Source organism: Bufo gargarizans, chromosome 5 (genome assembly GCF_014858855.1).
Source record: "Bufo gargarizans isolate SCDJY-AF-19 chromosome 5, ASM1485885v1, whole genome shotgun sequence".
Classification (NCBI taxonomy): Eukaryota; Metazoa; Chordata; class Amphibia; order Anura; family Bufonidae; genus Bufo; species Bufo gargarizans.
Window position 1 is genome coordinate 211,038,612 of NC_058084.1, and position 23,315 is coordinate 211,061,926.

Consider the following 23,315-nt stretch of genomic DNA (forward strand, 5'->3'; position numbering starts at 1 on the left):
CCCTCTTCAGTGTAGCTAATTATTCCTCCCTTTGCTCCCACAGTAGTTATAATTAACCCCTTTCAGCAGCGCCAGCCCAGTAGCCATTCACATACGGTCTTTCCCCCCTTTCAAGTTTCACAATCACCAGCCTTCACCTTTTTATTATCATTATCACTTACACTCAATACAGGAGCCGGGAGGATCAGCTGTGAGGGAGGCGGTACTTACATCTACAAGCGCTCGCCGAGAGGAGGGAGGAGGCAGGCCGGGAGGACAGGCGCTGGCAGTGTGAGTCATACAACATGCGCCCACGCCGCCTGCTTCATTCATAAAGTGGGCGGCGCAGGCGCGTGACGTATGACTCACACTGCCAGCGCCCATCCTCCCAGCCTGCCTCCTCCCTCCTCTCGGCGAGCGATTGTAGATGTAAGTACCGCCTCCCTCACAGCTGATCCTCCCGGCTCCTGTATCGGGTGTAAGTGATAATGATAATAAAAAGGTGAAGGCTGGCGGCCGGCGGCGGCTACGCGGGCCACATGACAAGGTCTGGCGGGCCGGATTCGGCCCGCGGGCCTTGTGTTTGACACCCGTGCCCTATATCATCTGTGTCTTTAAGTTTCCGGTTTGCATTATACTATCTTTCTGGTGGAATATGGTGCACTGACTTATTTTGTTTATTATTTCACACCGGTATTTGGAAGCCAAAACCTGGAATGAAACATAAACGGAGAAAAAGTATAATGAAAAGATTTGTATCTCTTCAGATCTGGACCTACGCCTAAGTATGATGGGCCATATTTTTTATTTCCATGGAATTCATTTTTGCATTATTGCCATCAATTTTTTTTAATGATCATAAATCAAGTGGACACTTTGTCAGGATGGACTGTCTCCATATACGGATAAACAATCTCTCTTCCCAACTGTTTGCATGGCTAGTTTCTCAGTATTATGATCAGTCTCTGACATGACCATAGATTATCATTAGCAGTGAAATGAATGTGTCCTTATGGAATAAGTTTGGTTGAGATGAGTCAGTGTACCTTTGCTATTTTATTTTATTTTTTTATGTGAGACTCACTATTTAAAATGTGAACATAATGCCTGAATGCAATATGAACCTAGCTTTAGTACAGCCTCACAGTCAGGTTTTCATCAGTTTTGGAACCCAAAATCAGTAATGAATCATAATAGGAGAAAAGGTATAAATTCGCAGTGACGGCTAACCTCTGACACTCCAACTGTGGTGAAACTACGACTCACAGCATGCTTTATTCATTTCTATAGAGTTCTGAGAGCAGCCAAGCAAGTGTGCATCTTGGGAGTCACAGTTTTACCACAGCTGGAGTGCCGGAGGTTAGCCATCCCAGGATAAAGGATGGATAGAACTAGGGCTGAAGCGATTACTCAAATTAATCGATTAACAAAAAAAGTGTCACCCGCCTGCTCGCACAATGCTGCACTGGATCCAGACGTACACATATTGTCAGGACATTTTAGTTAACTGGCGCTGTGGCTGGGCACTGATTGCTAGGAGGGGGAGGGGGAAACTGATGGCATTGGGGGAGGAGCTGATGGCATTGGGAGGTGTAGCAACTGATGACATGGGGGAGCTGGTGACATTGGAGGGGGAGCTGATAGCCCTGGGTGGGGGAGAGCTGAAGGTCCTGGGGGAGTGGAGCTGATGGCACTGGAGTAGGGGAGAGCTGATGGCACTGGGGTGGGGGAGAGCTGATGGCACTGGGTTGGGGGAGAGCTGATGGCACTGGGTTGGGGGAGAGCTGGAGACACTGGGGGGATGGAGCTGATGACACTGGGGAATAGTGGAGCTGATGGCACTGGGGGGGAACTGATGCACTTGGGCAGATCGCACAGAGGAGAACGAAGGGTGTTGGGGACTGATGGCAGGGGGTCTGATAAGTTTTTATAAAGGAAAACAGTCTATTAATTATTTTTTTCTTATTAGAATACTCGATTGATCGTAAAAATAATTGGTAGAATACTCAATTTCTAAAATAATCATATACTGCAGCCTTTGATAGAACATCTTTTTTTTTTATCACTCCTAGTTTTGGCTTCTAAAACTGTATCAGGAAACCTGATCATGTGGCCATGCCCTAAGACATCTCTTGAAAGATCACTGAGGTTGTGAAAACTTTTCATGTCATAGAAAGTGATATATCAAATCTGAGGGCTGAGACCCCCACTGATTGCTAGAATGAGGAGAGAGAAACACTTGCATATTGTGCTATCTCCCCTCAATGCAGAGGGCGGACTCCAGAAGGGACCCTAGATTTTCAATTGAGTCCATCTCGCTTCTTCTCTTGCAGTGAGGAGAGAGAGTGAGATATGGGAGCACTTCTTTCTACTCGTTCTAGCGATTGGTGGGGGTGTCAACACTCAGACTCCTACTAATAAAAAAGATTTTTTATATTTATGTCAATGACATATCAAAAGTTTTCTCAAAACTCAGTGACCCTTTAAATATAAGCCATTATATGAAAAGCCTGGGCTTCTACATACGCAGCACATCAGTATAAGCTGTAATCCTGACACCTGTGTAATAAATATATTTCAATTCTGTAGCTGCCTTTTCCATCACTGAACCTCAGAAAGGGAATTTTGACAGGATGTGTATTACAAACCTGGAACATTTTTAGTTCTCAACTAAATAAACATTATTTCTTAAGACCGTAAAAACCCTATAACAATTTACTTACCCTCAACTTAAGCCAATATGCAAGAACACTCTGTCTGACATAAATCCAAACAGGAATTGGATAATTATACTTGTAGAACTGTCAGAATTTTGCAAAGCTCAGTACTAAACTTCATCTCCGGTTGTTTTAGTGCACCACCGGCCCTGTAATACATAATAATGGTTACAACATAAGAACATTGTAGTGAATTAAATATAATGTTCTGGGTAAATTCAGGGTAAAACTTTTTCAACAAATGCAAAATAAAGTTCAAACTCTGACATTTGCATTTCACTGAATTAGGCTGTTACTTACACTAGCAGTAAGGGTATCCCTACATAGTGCGGCCAGGACATGGGACCTACATGCCATTTACCACTAATTGCTGGACTGCACCTGTGCTACAGGGCTACACCTACGAACTCTCCTTAGGGAGAGAGCACCTTAATTAGTGTGATGAGACTTATAGGCCATACATGCTCAGAGGTGCTGGCTTATTTAATATCCAAGTCATGTCTCAAGGCTTATTTTAAGAGCTGAACATTGACTTATAGGATAGCTGCCTTACATCTGGTGGCATTAGAGGCAGAGCTTGTTAATAGCTCATTTGCATCCCTTCCCTCTGTGAGTCAGTATGACACGCAGATGACAGGCGTCACTCGCAGTTACGGGGCCAAAACTGACCAAATAACTAAAGTATGAACTCAGTCTTACAGGTCGATGTTAGCGTCAAGAAGAAGCGGACTCCTTTTACACCATCGTCAGCTGATTCCACATAGATGTCTATAGAACATGTTCTATTAAAAGCTTATACAAGTAGAGCCCCCCGACAGAGTGGAGAGGGTGTCAGCAGTAAGTTTGTGTTGACGTCACTGATTATTTTGCCCTTCCTCTGATCCGTCAGAACAATAACCCCACAAAAATGGATCCTGTCTGTGGAGCATCCGCCTTCACTCGGTCAGCATTTGGTCAGTAATCCATCAGTATTACTAATACCCCAAAAAAACAGGAGTGGATCCAAAACAGAGATGACACGTGAATTGAATATTTGCATGTCTTCTGTGTTTTGTACCCACTCCAGCTTGTGGCTACCAAATTATAACCCAATTCTGATGCAAAATAGGGATCATGTCATGCAGGCCTTACAGCTGCTACACAGACAGGATCCGTTGTGCATCTCATTTTTCCTTCCTTCTGACAGATCAGAAGAAAGGTCAAATAAATGGTGATGTCATCCAGATCGAAAAGGCAAAATAGTGGCCCAGTCATGGAGTGGGGAGAGTGGGAGAACAGCTTGAGAAGTCCACAGAGTGGCAGAAGCAGCAGCATGAGGATACCACAGAGTGGCAAAGTGACATAGTGTTGAGGTACCAGCAGCATGAGGATACTACAGAGTGGCAAGGTGACATAGTGTGGAGGTGGCAGGAGCAGCAGCATGAGGAGGCCACAGAGTGGCAAGGTGACATAGTGTTGAGGTACCAACAGCATGAGAAGACCACAGAGTGGCAAGGTGACATAGTGTGGAGGTGGCAGGAGCAGCAGCATGAGGAGACCACAGAGTCGCAAGGTGACAGTGTGGAGGTGGCAGCAGCAGCATCAGGAGACCACAGAGTGACCCGGTAACAGAGTGGGGAGGTGGTTGGCAAATACAGTACCCGCTGATGATGGTGGGTGTAAGAAGGAGCATTTGTCATCAGATGAGTGGCATTAGGCGGGTGGCAGTATCAGAATAGTAGCTGAGGCAGGTAGCCAGAAGAAACCGGTCTCTTTTGTCAGAGTTTGGGTGAGGTATCATGTATCTAATCTGATGAATCAGGCATTGGTGGGTGGAAATCCTGGCTGATCCACGCCTGATTCATCTTGACAAAGGTCAGTATCTCCACATTTTGGGTGGAAAGGCCAGTTCTCCTTGGGGTAACTATGGCCCTAGCCGCACTAAACATCCACTACTGGCCGGGAAAGACAGCTTTTCCAGGGAAAACTTGGCCAGTTGCGGCCACAAATCCAGTTTGGCTGACCAGTAGTACAGCGGATCTTCGATGACAGGTGGCATGGTGCACTCACGTATGCCACCACCTGCTGGTTCAGGTTCTGCTCTTGTTCTAGCTGCTGGTAAGTAGTTTCTTCACTATGTAGGTGAAGAAAGCTGCTCATCAGTGAATCTAGTCTCAGGCTGCTGCTGATGGAGCTGGTACAGCTCCTGCCACCCCCCCCTCCCCCCCCAGCAGCCATGGTGGTGGAACATGAGCACAGAGTAAGAGGATGGATGATGGCGCCAACTGACTACATAGGATGTCTCTGTAGTAGTTAAGTTTTTCCTCCCTCTCAGCAAGTTCAAAAAAGGCCCCCATTTTGGACCAGTAGCGAGAGTCTAACATGGTGGAGAGCCAGTAGTCATCGCTCTTGCGAATGGTGACAATTGCAAGTGAGCATGCATCAGGCCATTTGCGCAAGTGACTCGGAGGGACTCCCTGCCTCCATCTCCACTGCATACTGTCACGGTGTGCCTGGGTCATCTTCCTCATCTCCTTCTTGCTCCTCTGGGTGCTCATGCTCCTTCTCTCCTGTCACATGTGTAGAAAAACCACCCATTTAGCTACACATTGCTTGTGCTCCAATGTCCTCCTCCTCCAGTTCAGCCCCCACAGGGCTCATGTGGCCGTAAGATATAGGCGCCACGTCTCCAGTCCCCTGACCAGCCAGATTTACCAGCATCTTTTCCAGGATATGAATCAGTGGAATGACGTTGTTCATCCCGTAGTCCTGGCGACTTACAAATAAAGTGGCCTCCTCAAAGGGCACGAGCAAACGGCAGGTGTCACACATGAGCTGCCACTGGCTAACATCGAAGTTACACAGGGGAGTACCTCTGTCCGCATGGATCATCAAGAAATCGTTTGTGGCCTTTCTATGTTCGTAAAGTCAGTCCAACATATGGAGGGTGGAATTCCAACGGATAGAAACGTTGCATGTCAGCCTATGTTGGGGGATGCGGTTATGCCACTACAGCTCAAGGAGGGTGTGCTTGGTAGTGTACGAGTGGCTGAAGTGCATGCAAAGTTTCCTGGCCATTTTTAGGATATCTTGCAGATGGGTGGAAGACTTCAGGAACTGCTTGACAACCAGATTGAACACGTGGGCCATGCAGGGCACATGGCTCAGTCCTCCTTGACGCAGCGCTGACACCATGTTCTTTCCGTTGTCGGTCACCATGGTTCCGATTTTGAGTTTTGAATTTCTTGATGAAGGACACAGAGCAGATCCTCCCCTGTGTGACTCCGTTCGCCGTGGTTTAGAACAGCGTGACACCGCCGTACCCTGCACATGTGGTATGCTGGAGGAGCACAGTGAATTGTCCCTGCAGTGGAGGCTGAGGACACGGTGAAGGATGAGGAGGTTGAGACGGACATTGTTGTAGGACCAACGGCATGAAAACGTGGAGGCAGAAGCGTTGTGTCACCTGTGGGCCGTAAAGGACATATATTGTCCTTAACCGTAGTTACAGCTACCGACCAATTCTCCCAAAAAAGGCTGTATCACAAACAAATTTCACCACTAAATGGCTAATTGATGCAATTTCTCAGTCCCTACATAAGAAGGTCTACATTCACCAACCAATTTTCATCACAAAAAAAATGATGGTTATATCTGTTTACTTACAGTTCCACCATGCAAATTGCAAATTGCATACAAACGAACTACTGAGCCATACAATCCAAACAAATCGCATACATATGCGAACTGCTCATACCAGATCATAAGCAATTGTATAGCACAAACTTCAAACCAAGTTCAGCAAGTGAAATATTGGTTAACCTCAGATATACCTCTCAGAGAAATCATAAAGTGCTTAAATAACTTAAAGTACAGATACTCAAGAGAGAAATATATCCACCATTTTATGTTGAATGACAAGATTGAACAGTTGAACCACAATCTTATGCATACCGCCATTTTATGATACTTTATTCAACACGTGTTTTGTACATGGACTATCTGCTGCGGAGGTGGCAGTGTCATATATGAAGAAAAGTTTAAGTTAATAAAAAAGTTATTTCAAGCATTTGGTGTGCTCTTTAAACCTACTGCTTCCATAGCACGGCGCTAGAGAAATTACAGAGTAAGGCCGCATGCACACGACCAAGGCTATTTATAGGGCTGTGACATCACAAGGCTGGCTGGCTGCTGATTGGCTGCATGCATAGCATTGCAGGTAATCCCTCGTTCCCAGAGTTCCCTGCTCCATGTCCTAACATGTGCAGCAGCCATTTTAGGAAAAAATGTGATTCGTTACCACAAAGCGTGAGGAAATGCAGATTCGGTGCAAATCGATTAATTCCTGAAAATCGGATTGAATTCCACTTCATCAGCTTCAATACGCTCAGCTCTAGTTGCTGTGGGTGACAGGGATGTGACTGCAGCATTTCATTCCAAATTCCGAAGATTTCAGTCCAATTTCGTATCTGTGGGATGTGCAGGAAAAATAAATGTAAAGCCTCATGCAGACGTCCATGGAACATGGTCCGTGAGATACCGGACTGGTATCCTGCTTAGTGCAGGAGCGCACGGCTTCATTGGTTGCTATGACGCCGCGTGCTTCGTGCCGCTGCTGCTGTACAGTAATACACTTGTATAGATCATACAAGTGTATTACTGTACTGCGGTGGTGGCACAAAGCGCACAACGTCATTGTAACAGCACTCCAGGCATAAAAGGGGGTAAAAGCTGTTTAAGAGATATTCCCTTTCCAGATGCAAAGGCAGCTACTAAAGACACCAATCTCCCAAACTGGAAACCATATGAATGCCTCATACAGCCGAATAGCAAAAACCATATGAAAGGTTTACACTCCTAGAAGTCGAACTGGAACAGCATACAATCCCACCAAGAATGAGACCAAGCTCTGTGTTGAGGGTAAAGCAGTGGACAGCCAGAGCTGTGTGTTTATTGTTCTTATATACACATTCTTACACATTAGTACCACCCACTCAGACACTCCCACACAAAATCCTCCCCTCTGCCTGTGATACAATTACCTTACACAATGGGTTAATGTAATTATCACAGGCAGGAGAATACACAGTTTTACACAATGTCCTCTGTCCTGGAGATGATTGGGAAGTAATCAAATTTATTTCCAAGGGCAGAGGCAAAACTCCATTACCCACATGGTAGCAAAAGACAATAAAAGACATAAGAATATTTAACTAAACATAGACATTTAACATATCCCCAGATAGCTCAGGTCTGAGCGCATATTATTAGCTGAATGGCACTCAGATTACACAAATACAGTAGAATCGCCATGGAGCCAAAGTCTTTCACATAGTCTTTCGTTATCCGAATGGGCTCCATGGCATAGCTATCTGGGGTATCACTGTGCAAATAGGGCAAGTACCAAATGACCCGGCTTTCATGTCTTTGCAGGGGAAAATCAAGCGTTTCAACATGTGGCCATAGTCTAAAGGAAGCAGGCAGGCAACCAGGCTTTTCCAATGCAATGTGGAGAGATTGGTCTCGTCACAGTCATAGTAACCAATGATGCTGTGCGCTCCTGCACTAAGCAGGATGCCAGTCCGGTATCTCACGGATCGTGTTCCATGGACGTCTGTAGTGATGAGCGGCAGGGGTCATATTCGAATTTGCGATATTTCGCGAATATTTTGTAGAATTTTCGGCGAATATTCGCAAATGCGAAAATCCGCGATTTTTTTTTTTTACTCGAAAAATCGGCAAGGTAATGATTGTGCAATATGCAAATTTTCGGAATTCGAATTTTCGGATTCAAATTTTTTATTGCGAATTTTTCAACTTACAACTATTAGATAAAGAAGATTATAGCACTATATTAGCGAAATTGCTCTATATTAGTTTTTTTCGAATATTCGCTATATTGCTATAACTTCGTTTTTTCGAATATTCATAATATTCTAAAACAAGAATATATAGCAATATAGCAAATATTCGTAAAAAGCGAATATAGAGCAAAATTTGCAAACACTACTACTCCTAAAGTCAAGTATATTGCAGCCGTCTTATTGGCCCACAAGCTAAAAGCAGGGAGGGATCATGTGTACTGATTTAAAAAAAAAAAAATCAAAAAAAAAAAAGAAATTGCGAATATATATAACTATATAATTTTCGAAGTACCTATATTCGCAATAAAAATTCGAAATTCGAATATTCGTGATCAACACTAGACGTCTGCATGAGGCTCAATCCATGGAGGCCTCACCTTGCAACCTACAGGAATTAGGGTACTTTCACACTAGCGTTGTTAGAATACGGAAAGCAGGTCCGTTGTCGGAACTGCCTGCTGGATCCAGAAATCCGTTTGCAAATGGATATATATTTTTTCCAGATACAGGTATGGACTTATTCATTGAAATACCCGATCTGTCTTTTGCTAGTGGGAAAGTACCTTAAAGAGAATCTGTCACCATGAAATGCACTGCAATATGCAATCTGAAGCTATCATGCTATGCAGCAGATAGAGCTGAGTAAACTGATATATAGTTATGTGGGAAAAATCTCTGCTTTTCCCTGAGCTCAGTTGTACATGAGCACCATCTTATCATCAATGGCTGACAGCTATCTGTATACATACACTGCGTTCCAAATTATTATTCAGATTAGATTTATGTGTCATAGAGATCACATTTTTTGTTTTTCAATTAAACTCATGGATGGTAGTGTGTCTCAGGGCTCTTTGGATCACTGAAATTAATCTCAAACACCTGTGATAATTAATCATCGTACAGTGTAGAGATTTGTGGCTGATTCAGAGCATAAATGGGTTTGTGCAGATAATGGCATAATGACAAATACAACTGATTAAGAGAACAGCTTTTAAAATGCCATTACAAAATGTATTTGAAGCTGCCGGTGCCTCTGAAGTCACGTGAATCTCAAGGTGTGGTATCCTCCAGAGGCTTGCAGTTGTGCATAAACCTAGTATTCGATCACCCCTAACCAATGCTCATAAGCATAAACAGTTGAAGTGGCCCCAGACATACATGAAGACTAATTTCCAAACAGTCTTGTTTAATAATGAGTTTCGTGCAACCCTGGATGGTCCAGATGGATGGAGTAGTGGATGGCTGGTGGGTGGATGGTCATCATGTCCCAACAAGGTTTTGATGTCAGCAAGGAGGTGGTGGACTTATGTTTTGGGCCAAAATCATGGGAAGAGAGCTGTAGGCTCCATTAGGATCCCTGAAGATGTGAAAATGACCTTGGTAAAAGTATATAGAGTTTGACTGACCACTTTCTTCCATGGTCTTATTGAGAAGCTTTGGAGTCTCCTCAAGTAAAAGATTTATGATGGTGGGAGGCAGTTCACATCAAAACAGCATCTCTGGGAGGCTATTCTAACATCCTGCAAAGAAATAGGAGGGGTGTTTTTCACATTAGGGGTCTGATCTGAGATCTGATTGGAGGTCTTATTAACATTGGGGGTTCTGATCTGAGGTCTGATTAACATTGTGGTTTTGATTGGAGCTCTAAGCTGAGGTCTGATTACCATTGTCGGTATACGTCATGTGGATCCAAAGATCTCCCCATTCATTACTCCAATTGTTCTGCTAGACTTATTTCAAGCGGGCAACTCAGGGGGCGTGTCCTTTCTCAGAGGGCCTGTCTTGTCTGCTGCAGCTGAGTGGCATTTGAGGGATGGAACTGAGCATGTGCTTCCATGTCAGTGAGCAGGACAGAGAAATTAGAAAAAAAAGAGCAAACAGCAGGTGGCGATATACAGATTTCTTTGACTAACTCAGTGGCTATTATACATTTTTAATTACATGCAATTACAGAAGTATTCAGATCCAGGTGCTGGTTTAAAAAACTGTAGAATATTGTTTAAGGGACAACCCCTGTAATGCCTAAACAGGTCTGGTAATTAATGGGTTAAATAAAATATAATCTTGGATAAGGTAAACTCAAACAGCCTATTCATGCAGATCACTGATTATTTTATATCTTTACTAATATTTAAGTACTTGTGAAAGAAAGACATCCAACATCTACATCACTCATGTGAAAAGTAACAGCACAACTAGAAAATGTCTAAAGCTGGCCATAGGCATTAGACCTGGATGACAACTTTCTTTCCCAGCTCCCTCATGAAAATGTATTTTATCCCAGCTGAACAGTTAATGGAGCGAAAGAAGCAGTGGCGCCAATGAAAACAGTGGGTCAGACAATATCTGAGCCCTATCTCCCCACCACCAACAGGGATCAGGAGGCAGCCTCTATAGTAATGAGATGGGCTGTGGTTTCTACAGAAAACTGCAGTATCTGCTCTAAAAAATCTCATGTCTATGGCCATAAAAGGAGTTGTCCCACAAAAATTTACAATAATTTAGCATAGCCACTGAGTTATTTAATAAAATTTGTCTGTATAGCGCCACCTGCTGTTTGTTTTCTTCTTATTTTTTTTGTCTGGCTCCCTGAGATGGCCGCACATGCTCAGTTAGGCTACTTTCACACTAGCGTTCGTCGGTCCGCTCGTGAGCTCCGTTTGAAGGGGCTCACGAGCGGACCCGAACGCAGCCGTCCAGCCCTGATGCAGTCTGAATGGAGCGGATCCGCTCAGACTGCATCAGTCTGGCGGCGTTCAGCCTCCGCTCCGCTCGCCTCCGCACGGACAGGCGGACAGCTGAACGCTGCTTGCAGCGTTCGGGTGTCCGCCTTGCCGTGCGGAGGCGTGCGGATCCGTCCAGACTTACAATGTAAGTCAATGGGGACGGATCCGTTTGAAGATGCCACAATATGGCTCAATCTTCAGGCGGATCCGTCCCCCATTGACTTTACATTGAAAGTCTGGACGGATCCGTACGAGGCTATTTTCACACTTAGCTGTTATATGCTAAAATAATGCAGACGGATCCGTTCTGAACGGAGCCTCCGTCTGCATTATTATGATCGGATCCGTTCAGAACGGATCCGATCGAACGCTAGTGTGAAAGTAGCCTTACATCCTTTAACTGCCTCCTGAGCTGTGATAGGGAGAGAGCTCCAGCAGAATGGACACGCCCCCTGAGCTGCATCAGAAAAGACACTCCCCTTGAGCTGCCAGCTTGATATATGTCTAGCAGAGCAATGAATGGTGAGATCTCTGGAATCATGTGAGGTACAGGGCTGGTTCTAGCTTTGTTAGAAAGCGGTTGGCATGTACTATATGATGTCTGATTTTCATTTTTTACATTAGTCATGGGATAATCCCTTTAATTTGTGGTCATTCCTTTATGTACAGATAGTCTATATAGTTTTTTGTCTTGTCTGTCTTTTCAGATTTTTCTGTATATAGATCTTGCTTAAACACATGACATTTAGGTATTCTGTCATATATGTCAATTATATTTAACTCCTAGGATGATGCTTCTTGATGGCTGTTTAGTTGAAAAGTGGAAAGACCAATTAAACAAGAGATTCAAGGTAATTTTACTGACTTTTATATTGTAGTGGTAATCATGACATTTTATGAGTTACTGTATTGGCAGTTCTTATCCCAGAAACTGCGCTGAGCATTTCCCCGATAGCAGATCTTACAGAACTGAGTGGGTGGGACAAGTAATTAAAGGCTGACATGTCAGCCTGCATTTGTGGGAGGGGCGTGGGCACGCTTAAAAGGAGGCACGCCCTCTCCTTACTTGCGTGCGTTTTCGGTGCCATTTCCCGCCAGTAACGTCACGCCTTTTACTGCCGTGCTGCCCAGCAGGTAAGTCTGCCGCGAGGTCTTCCTCCTCGATGCTCGTCGCTCGTGCCGTCTACTGGGGTAAGTTCAATGTCTTACTCTCAAATCCCCTTCCCCGACGTGCTCCGCTTCCACCGCGTGCTTCTCCTCCTCACCTCCGGTCCCGGCGAAGCGTCCAGCCCTCTCCCCGCTTCCGGCATTTGCAGATCACGTGGGGCGCCGGGCAGGTTCGCCGTGCAGCGTCTCCGTTGCCTCGGTAGCGGAGGCGGCGTCCCGGCCCGCGTCACGTGACAGGCTCCCCCTCCTGGCTCCAGGCGCAAGCTGCAGCTCGCTTCCTCCCATGGTTCGGCCCTGTCGTTCCCCAGGGGGAGGGTCCGCCCCGGGCCAGGGCCGCTCCAGGGTGCCGCTAGTCCCACAGTACTCCCGCGGTTGTCTCTCAATAAAGTTAAAAAAAAAATTAAAAAAATTAACATTCTATTTAATACAGGTTTTCATCCACGCTGCTTGTCATCCACAGCAGATTCACACCCAGTATGCAGGAGCTGCACCTCGGTCTCTGGCACTGCCGAGGTCACGTGCAGCTCCAGGATTGACAAGAGGTGTCGGTGTTCCTAGTCCCCAAAGTCACTTGCCGCTCTGCAAAAAAAAAAAAAAAACCTTCAAGGGAGTCCGTAAATCACCGGGGGACACCATTGCGCATTCTGGTCTGCATATTCTCCCCCTCACGCCAACAATTATTTTGCAGACCCCGGGTGCATCATCACGCTTGCGGCGCTCGTCAGCTAGGTGGCTCTCCTGGGTACCGTCTGAGCCGACCATCTCTTTTCTACTTCGCCTCGTCCACGGACTCTTGCCGGTAACTGCTCCGTTTTCCCACACACTCACCGTCTTTCAGTCCACGCTGCGATGCAACTTCCAATCCTTCTGGTCACCCGCGTCAGGGTCACTCCATAGTCACCGGGTTGTTCCCAGTCGCGGCTCAGGTTACGGCTTGTTCATGTCACCATGCTTATTTCACTGTCATGTCGGTCAATAGCATGCTGTGGCTGTTTAGTGTCAGGCCTATGTATCATTGGCCGTTTTCGGCCAGGTTTCGCCTCTGGCCATCCGACATGTTCTGCCCAGGCGTCCGCTCCTTCTTCCTCATTGGCCTGACACTTTCAGACTCACGCACTGTTGACCTTTTCAGCCTGTCACGCTCAAGGCAACGTCTCACGTCCCACCATGTCGGGTGCCTGCCTCGGTTCAGGCTCACGGTGTTCAAGGTATCATCTGTTGCCTGTCACGTTCAAGCTCACGTCAATCTCTCATCTGTTACCAGTCTCGCCTCTGGCGGCTCACATATTGCAATGTATCATCTGTTGCCTGTTACGCTTCAGGCTTATGTTTTTTATTTTCATTATCTGTTGCCTGTTACGTTTCAGGCTTACGTTTTAACTTTCATCATCTGTTGCCTGTTACACTTCAGGCTCACGTTTTTTATTTTCATCATCTGTTGCCTGTTACGTTTCAGGCTTACATTTTTAACATAACATGATTGTTGTCTGTTGCGCTTCAGGCTTACGTTTTAACATACCATAACTGTTGCCTGTTACGTTTCAGGCTTACGTTTCTTATGTGCCATGTCTGTTGCCTGTTACGTTTCAGGCTTACGTTCAAGGGTACCATGGCTGTTACCTGTTACGTTTCAGGCTCACGTTTCTAATGTATCATGACTGTTACCTGTTACGTTTCAGGCTCACGTGTCCAATGTATCATGATTGTTACCTGTTACCTTTTTAGGCTCACGTTCCTATTTTATCATCTGTTGCCCGTTCTGCGCCGGGCTTACGTTCATAGCTTTTTATTTGTAACCTGTTACGTGTCAGGATCACATTGATAATTACCATTTCTATCGCCTGTCACGTTTTTCAGACTCAAATCCATTTTCTTTTGCTTCGGTACGATTCCAGGTTTGATGTTTATTTGTTATGTTTTTAAAAATCTCCCTGTCGGAAGTCACAGCCTTGTAGCTCGTACGTCATTGCATGCCTTAGTCTGGCAAGGTCCTCCACAATAACGCCCGTTTTACAGCGCTAGGCACTCGCCACCCTAGTTTCTTTTATCACCAGTCACGGCTCGGGTGTCGCCTTCATAAATACGGGGCCTCCAGCTCAGCATTAATTTTTGTTTGTCACCTCACAGCTGCAACATGTCGCATATCTCTAACATCGAGGAAGCCCTATCCATTCCCGAGACACCCGCATCCGAGCGGCCCAGCTCCTCATCACTAAGGAGTTGGACAATTGCGAAATTAATTGCGGAGCTCAACAAAAGAGGGATCCAACACCCTGCTTCCGCCCGGAAAGCTGAATTGTATAGGCTGCTCATGGCTGAACCAGCTGCCCCGGACTTGGAGCAAGTCTCTATGTCCACTTTGCAAGTGTCTCTGACACAGTTACATGCTATGATGAACACAATTGCCTCCTTGGTCTCGGACGTGCAGTCCAGACTCCTGGCCGTCCGACCGTTCCGCTTCTCCCGTGCCTGTAGCCTCCACTTCTGGGCTCGTTCCCCCAGGTAGGGTCCCTTGCGCACCTGAGGTAGCTTCTGCGCACTTCATCCCCAGCAGCATCAAAAAGGATATTTTAGAGGGCAAGGACGTCAATCTGGCGTCCATCCTGATAGCTACCCACAACACGGTAGAGAGCAAAACCATAGCTTGCGGCGACATGTCCATCGTCCTCAAATCTAGGGATCCCCGTCTCAACAGAAAATTAACCATCATTCAGGGACGTCATCTGTTCTGTCCATCCTGAGAGGCGGGAGGAGTTAGACACCTACCTTTACAGGGTCACGGAATTGGGCCACAAGTACGGTGGGCAGGCATTCTACGATTACCATCGCTCCTTTTCAGCCAAAGCCGCCGCCGCACTGGTCCAATTCCAGCATATCACAAACTGGGCCGCAATGGACATGGAGCTCTTTTGCCGGCACTTTGCAGGGCTCAGGGCCCCGGCATGTGCCTCTTGCCAATCAATTGCCCACTCCGCAGAGTGGTGCCCCAATACAGGTCCCTCCACGTCCCAGGGCAGATCCCTCCCCAGCAGCTCCGGGTCCCTTCAGCGGTCTGGCCCAACCACAGACAAGCTAGGGCGGCCGATAGTTTTCCTGGGCAACAGCCAGGTTTGTAATAATTTTAATCAAAATGCCTGTTACTACAACAAATGTAGGGCCCTTCACGTTTGTGCAGTTTGCTTCAGGGCTCACCCCCAGATGACATGTCCTCAAAGGTCCAGGCCATCCTGACTAAGCGGGGTCAATGTGGTTCTGCTGGCATCCCTGCTACAGGATCATCATAACCCACAGTTCGTTCAGTTCCTGGTCTCCGGGTTCGCCACAGGTTTCCACACAGGCCTGATAGCTCTCCCACAAGCTTCTTGGGAGGGGCCCAATCTGCTGTCGGCAACCAGTGATCCCGAACCGGTGGGGGCGTTGATCAGGTCAGAAGTAGAAAAGGGGTTCCTCATCGGCCCCTTTTCCTTCGTGCCTTTTGATCTATGGAGGATAAACCCCGTTGGTATTGTGTCCAAGCAGTTTACTAATAAAAAACGTCTAATCTACGATTTGTCCGCTCCACATGGCTCCAGCACACCCAGTCTGAATTCCTTAGTGCCCTCGGAGGAATTTTCAATGAGTTACGCCACCATAGATGAAGCCATCCAGCTGATCCTGCAGGTAGATCGGGGGGCATGGTTGGCCAAGGCGGACATCGCCGATGCCTTTAAATTACTGCCCATTCATCCACAGCTTTGGAGGTTCTATGGCATCAGGTGGGAAGACCAGTATTTCTTTGCCAATCGCCTAACGTTCGGGTCCAAGAGCAGCCCCTGGCTGTTCGACCAGTTCGCCCAGGCATTGCATTGGATCCTGGTCAACCACTGTGGTTGCCCTCTGGTCATCCATTACTTGGATGACTTTCTGTTGATCGAAAGCCCAGACTGCCAGCCGAGCAAGCTTCAGGCTCTGCTTCAGCTGTTTGCCCAACTCAACGTCCCGGTGGCATCCTCCAAAACAGAAGGCCCCGCGACGGTAATTACCTTCTTGGGCATAATCCTAGACACAGGGAAGATGGAGGCCAGGTTGCCAGCTGAGAAGTTAGCAAAAATCAAGGAGGCCATCGCCAAGGCAGCAGGTAGCAGGACGTGCACCAAGGTCGAGTTGCAGTCCCTGCTAGGCATGCTCAATTTCGCCACCAGAGTCATCCCCCAGGGCAGGGCCTTCATGTCCAGACTCCTTCAGCTACTTCCCTCAGCCCCCGAGCAAGACAGCCTCGTCACCTTGGACACCCAAGCCATGGCCGACTTGGCCATGTGGAAGGACTTCATGGCCTCGTGGAATGGAGTCTCTTTGTTCGTACCTCAGCTGGGTCCAGCATCCACATTGGTTTTTTCGGACGCCGCTACCTTCCGGAGGTTTCGCGGCGATCTGTGGAAACCAATGGTTTGCGGGCCCCTGGCCAGCGGAAGTGTCATCCGCCAGAGCCGCGTTAAAATCATCCCCCTTGTTGGAATTCTATCCAATTGTAGCGGCGGCCCAGGTGTGGGGCAGCTTGTGGGCCAACTCTTCCGTGGCGTTTGTCACTGATAACCAGACAGTGGTGGACATAATCACCAAGGGCAGATCACAGTCTCCCCAGATCATGTCCTTTGTCCGCAGGTTAGTATGGCTATCGCTGGAACACAACTTCCATGTGGCATGCAGGCACATTCAAGGAGTTCATAATGTGGCCGCAGACGCCTTGTCCCGCTTTAATTTTAAAACTTTCTTTCAGGTCATGCCAGAGGCAGACCGTGTGGGGCTATCTCCTCCGATGTATCAAAATCTGGTGATGGATTAAACCTTTTAATTGATTCAGCAAAGTCTTTGATGCAAAAGTCTTTATCTCATAACACTGCCAGGAACTATAGGACCGCTTGGAACACCTTTAACAGGTTCATGGGCCTGCATCCAAGATAAGACACTGATAAGACCACTTATATCACAGCTTTCATAGCCTACTGTCACATGGATCTCAGGCTATCCTTCAATACCATTAAATTGTATTTGGCCGGGGTCCAACATTTCTCCATGTTGAAAGACCCCGAAAGTAGGTTGGTTTTCCTATCCCAAGCAGTCAGGGCGACACTCAGGGGCGTTCAGAAAAGTGGTCACGCAGCCATTCCGTCCAGACAGCCTGTGTCAGGGGAATTATTTAGAAAGCTTTCCACCTCCCTAGATGGTCTTCCTTTTGGGCTCCTTTCCAGCACGGTCATCAAGGCGGCAATGTAGCTTAGTTTCTACGGGTTCTTAAGACCCGGCGAATTCACCCGCAGTTCAGCCAGGGCCAAGGGTTTAACCAGGGATCAGCTATGATGGCACGACGACCATTTCTCCTTACACCTCCTCACTTCCAAAACCACGCAGGTGGGTCCACCGGTGGAGGTGAAGTTCTACCAGTCTGCCAACGCTTGGTGCCCGGTCCAGGTTCTCAGGAGTTTGCTGGCATCCCTGGGGGACGCAGCCCCGGACAGCCCATTGCTCCCGTTCCAGGCCTTGGCCCTCACGACCACACAGTTCATCTCGCACGTTCGCACCCTGGCATCGGGCTTGGGTTTCGACCCCAAGGCCATTTCGGGGCACTCCTTCCGTATTGGAGCAGCGTCCGCGGCTTCAAAGCATAACGTCCCCGGCCACGTCATCCATAAAATGGGTCGCTGGCGCTCCTCTTGCTTCACACGCTACATACCGAACCCTCAAGCCGAAATATCCCAGGCGTTTCACAGTTTGGTTCTATAATTGGACACTGCAATAAAGGTTTTCCTCTCCCTACTCATGTGTGTTTTTTGCCCCCTTTTAGGCCTACCCACGGCATGGCTAAGGGCACCCCTCCAGCCATATTAGTTAGTTAGGCAGGTAGTTTCTCTCTGATAGGTTCCCGGCACTTCGTGGCGCTAGCTCCCGGCCGTAGCCACGATCACAAATAAACAATACACTCTGAGCAGATTTCTCTTCAATGTACTTTTTTTTGTCATAGCAAGAGAGAAGTCATAAAATAATTATTGTGAGCCTGCTCTGTGATGTTCAAGTATTTCTTAACTTGATAAATGGGTAGACATGGTGGATGCACATAAGCAAAATACAATCATTAACAAAAAAAAATAAAAAAATGCACCGAGAAGGAGATGTTGGAATTGAATGAAACGTTTTACGTGTTGTAATGATATACTGTATGTAAGTGCTTACAATATAAAAGTACAATTGAAAGGAGGGTCTAGTCTCTTTTTGAGCCTCCGCTAGCCTGGATACAACATGAGATATGGCTGGACATGGAGGCACACAGGATCCATATTGTATCCTGAGGCACATTTGCACACAGATTTTGCATTTGGACCTGTAGATCCTGCACACTCGTAGATTCTCAAAGCTGTTCCAATAAATGCTGGATTGGTGATAAATCTGGCAACTAGGCAAGCCATGGAAGTGTTGCAATGTGGTGGAGACATTCCTGGGAAACCCTTGCTGTGTGTGGCTCTGCATTATTCTGCTGAAAACACATGTGGCCGCAGGATGTCCTGCACATATCGCTGAGCTGTTAGTGTCCCTCGCATCACTACTAGGAATGACTGATTGTCATATATACGTTGACTCCCCAGATCATCACACCAGCAGTTGGGGCAGTTTGTCACTCCACAGCAAAGGCAGGATTAAATGCTCAGCACGAGGACTGGCTGGCTGTAAGGTGTTAGGATAGCCAGCCAGGAACTGCTATTCCCAGTGGCTGCTCCCTGTTTCTTCACAAACGTAGCTGAACCCCTAGGACGTAGATACAGTTCAAAGTTGCGGCGCTGTCTGACCCATCTGTCAAGGGGCCCAACACAATTGCATGCTTTGTATGGTGGTAAAGACCACCACTGATTGTATTAAATTAGCTTCATGAGAAATTAGTACCCTCAAAGAGTTATTCCAGCTTTTTCTAAGTCTTTTTAATTCTCCCTTCTCCCCGCTAGACCTGTGGAGTCAAAGATACAATACTTACCTGCTCCCCACCAATTGACGCTGACTCAATTGGTTTCCAACTCTCTTTGCTGCACTCCATTCCCTGCATGTAAACTTCCACCAGGGACGGGGTCACGTGCACCGATGCAGCTAATGACTGGCTGCAGCAGTGACATGACCTCCAAGCGGCATGTGCCCCAGAGGGATAATTTAAAAACGTATTCAACTCTGGAATAACCATTTCATAAAAGTTGAAATAAGGTTAAGGTAGACACATATGTGTACATTTGTTAGCTTCCAGTGTTGAGCCACTTTCAGATGATCAGTATTTGCTCAGTATTTTGCATCAGTATATGTAGGCCAAAATCGGGAATGAGTTCAAAGCACAGAAGGGACACAAATATTTCCATTATACATTTCCTCTGCAGGTTCCACCCCAAGTTTTGACTTACAAAAATTGACCATGTAAAAGAGTCCTTAGTGTTGTATGTGATGTCCACAAATTGAATATGAATTAATATAGCCAATACTATTATTTTTAAGAGATGGGAGCAAACCTTACAAGAACACCAAGTGAAAACGGCACAGGAAAAAACTAAGAATGTGGGACGAACTGGTCGTAGTGGAAACCCAAAGACAAGCCCTAAGAATCCTAACCCTCCTCCTGGGACCTTCAAAAAGAATGTTAAAACCAAGAAGAATCAGGGAGATAAGCGAGCATAAGTTGCTCTATGTTTCAACAAAAGAACATTTGTATTTGCATGATGAGAGTCACTAGCTGGCTACAGTGACAGAACATATTATTCCTAAACTCATTCACCAGGAAACACTTTTGCAGGATCTTGCAATGACTTTTTATTTGCTGCACTTTAATTACCAGTGTTTGCTTTATATACTTTGACCACTACAATCCATACGTTTAGGGTTTGTATTGAAGATGTTAGTATTAAGAAATATTGGTGCAACTGTAGGGGCAAACCCTTTGCACCATATTTATGAATAAAGCATTCATTAATCTACATTTACTTTAATATTTATGGTGCAAATATGTTGTCTGTTACTTCCTTTGATATGGCCTTTAGGAGCATTGTAAGAGTAAAAATGAGTTTATTGTACTTGTGCCCTTCCCTACATCCATCATACATGTATGGGGATGTCAGATCCTTAACCCCTTCAAGACACAGCCTTATTTCACCTTAAGGACCAGGTCATTTTTTGCAAATCTGACCAGTGTCACTTTAAGTGCTGATAACTTTAAAACGCTTTGACTTATCGAGGCCGTTCTGAGATTGTTTTTTCGTCACATATTGTACTTCATGACACTGGAAAAATTAAGTCCCAAAATTAATTTTTTTTGCATAAAAAAATACCAAATTTACCCCAAATTTGGAAAAATTTACAAATGTCAAAGTTTCAGTTTCTTTACTTCTGTAATACATAGTAATACCCCCAAAAATTGTGATGACTTTACATTCCCCATATGTGTACTTCATGTTTGAATTATTTTGGGAATGATATTTTATTTTTTGGGGATGTTACAAGGCTTAGAAGTTTAGAAGCAAATCTTGAAATTTTTCAGAAATCCAATTTTTAGGGACCACTACAGGTCTGAAGTCACTTTGCGAGGCTTACATAATAGAAACCACCCAAAAATGACCCTATTCTATAAACTACACCCCTCAAGGTATTCAAAACTGATTTTACAAACTTTGTTAACCCTTTAGGTGTTGCACAAGAGTTATTGGCAAATGGGGATGAAATTTGAGAATTTCATTTTTTTGCCTAATTTTCCATTTTAACCCATTTTTTCCACTAACAAAGCAAGGGTTAACATCCAAACAAGACTGTATCTTTATTGCCCTGACTCTGCCGTTTACAGAAACACCCCATATGTGGCCGTAAACTACTGTACGGCCACACAGCGGGGCGTAGAGTGAAAGGTGCGCCGTTTGGTTTTTGGAAGGCAGATTTTGCTGGACAGTTTTTTTGACACCATGTCCCATTTGAAGCCCCCTGATGCACCCCTAGAGTAGAAACTCCCTAAAAGTGACCCCATCTAAGAAACTACACCCCTCAAGGTATTCAAAAATGATTTTACAAACTTCGTTAACCCTTCAGGTGTTGCACAAGAGTTATTGGCAAATGGGGATGAAATTTGAGAATTTCATTTTTTTGCCTAATTTTCCATTTTAACCCATTTTTTCCACTAACAAAGCAAGGGTTAACAGCCAAACAAGACTGTATCTTTATCGCCCTGACTCTGCTGTTTACAGAAACGCCCCATATGTGGCCGTAAACTACTGTACGGCCACACAGCGGGGCGTAGAGTGAAAGGTGCGCCGTATGGTTTTTGGAAGGCAGATTTTGCTGGACAGTTTTTTTGACACCATGTCCCATTTGAAGCCCCCTGATGCACCCCTAGAGTAGAAACTCCAAAAAAGTGACCCCATTTTGGAAACTATGGGATAAGGTGGCAGTTTTGTTGGTACTAGTTTAGGGTACATATGATTTTTGGTTGCTCTATATTACACTTTTTGTGCGGCAAGGTAACAAGAAATAGCTGTTTTGGCATCGTTTTTTTTTATTGTTATTTACAACATTCATCTGACAGGTTAGATCATGTGGTAATTTTATAGAGCAGGTTGTCACGGACACGGCGATACCTAAAATGTATACATTTTTTTTATTTATGTTGGTTTTACACAATGATTTCATTTTTAAAACAATTTTTTTTTAGTTTCTCCATAGTCTAAGAGCCATAGTTTTTACAGTTTTGGGGCGATTATCTTAAGTAGGGTCTCATTTTTTGCTGGATGAGATGACGGTTTGATTGGCACTATGTTGGGGTGCATATGACTTTTTGATCGCTTGCTATTACACTTTTTGTGACGTAAGATGACAAAAAATTGCTTTTTCTACTCCGTTTTTATTTTTTTACGGTGGTCACCTGAGGGGTTAGGTCATGTGATATTTTTATAGAGCCGGTCGATACGGACGCGGCAATACCTAATATGTATACTTTTTTTTATTTATATAAGTTTTACACAATGATTTCATTTTTGAAACAAAAAAAATGATGTTTTAGTGTTTCCATAGTCTAAGAGCCATAGTTTTTTCAGTTTTTGGGCGATTATCTTAAGTAGGGTCTCATTTTTTGCGGGATGAGATGACGGTTTGATTGTTACAATTTTGGAGTACATGCGACTTTTTTGATCACTTTTGTTATCTTTTTTGGGGAAGTAAGGTGGGCAAAATTTCAATTTTATCATAGTTTTTTATTTTTTATTTCTATGGCGTTCACCGTTCGGGAAAAGTAACATGACCGTTTTATAGATCAGGTCGTTACGGACGCGGCGATACCAAACATGTGTAGGGAATTTTATTTTTCTCATGTTTAATCAGTGATAAATGTGTTTTTTGATTTTAACTTTATTTTAACTTTTTTCACTTTTTTTTTTGACCCAGACCCACTTGGTTCTTGAAGATCCAGTGGGTCTGATGTCTGTATAATACAGTACAGTACAATATATATTGCACTGTGCTATATTATACTTACACTGAACAGATCTATGCTTTCAGCATAGATCTGTTCAGCACCATGGACAGCAGGACGCCTGAGAGGCGTCCTGTTGCCATGGGAACCTTCCCCGTCTGCTCAGTTATGGTCAGAACTGCGCAGACGGGGAAGGGTAAGGACGGGGCTCTGGGGGGGCTGTCTGGGGGCTCTCTCCCTCTCCATCGGGGGGCTGCAAAGGTACAGCAGCCCTCCGATGGGAGAGAGAGGGAGCTCCCTGAGCTGTTAACCTTTTCCATACCGCGGTCCGTACGGACCGCGGTATGGAAAGGGTTAAACGGCTGACATCGCATCACCGATGTCAGCCGTTTATACCAGGGTTCCAGCAATGTGCTGGCACCCTGGTATA

General features: G+C 45.5%; 1 protein-coding gene across 1 annotated transcript in view; it reads left to right on the plus strand.

Moving 5' to 3' along the window:
• SFRP4 (secreted frizzled related protein 4) overlaps nucleotides 1-20,661 on the plus strand; it is a 70,710-nt gene extending 50,049 nt beyond the window's left edge. The window contains exons 5-6 of the mRNA XM_044293640.1: nucleotides 12,053-12,116; nucleotides 19,936-20,661. Coding sequence (XP_044149575.1) covers nucleotides 12,053-12,116; nucleotides 19,936-20,115 — 244 coding nt within the window. The 3' untranslated portion in view covers nucleotides 20,116-20,661. The remainder of the gene's footprint in view (nucleotides 1-12,052; nucleotides 12,117-19,935) is intronic.
• Nucleotides 20,662-23,315: the final 2,654 nt, after the last annotated feature.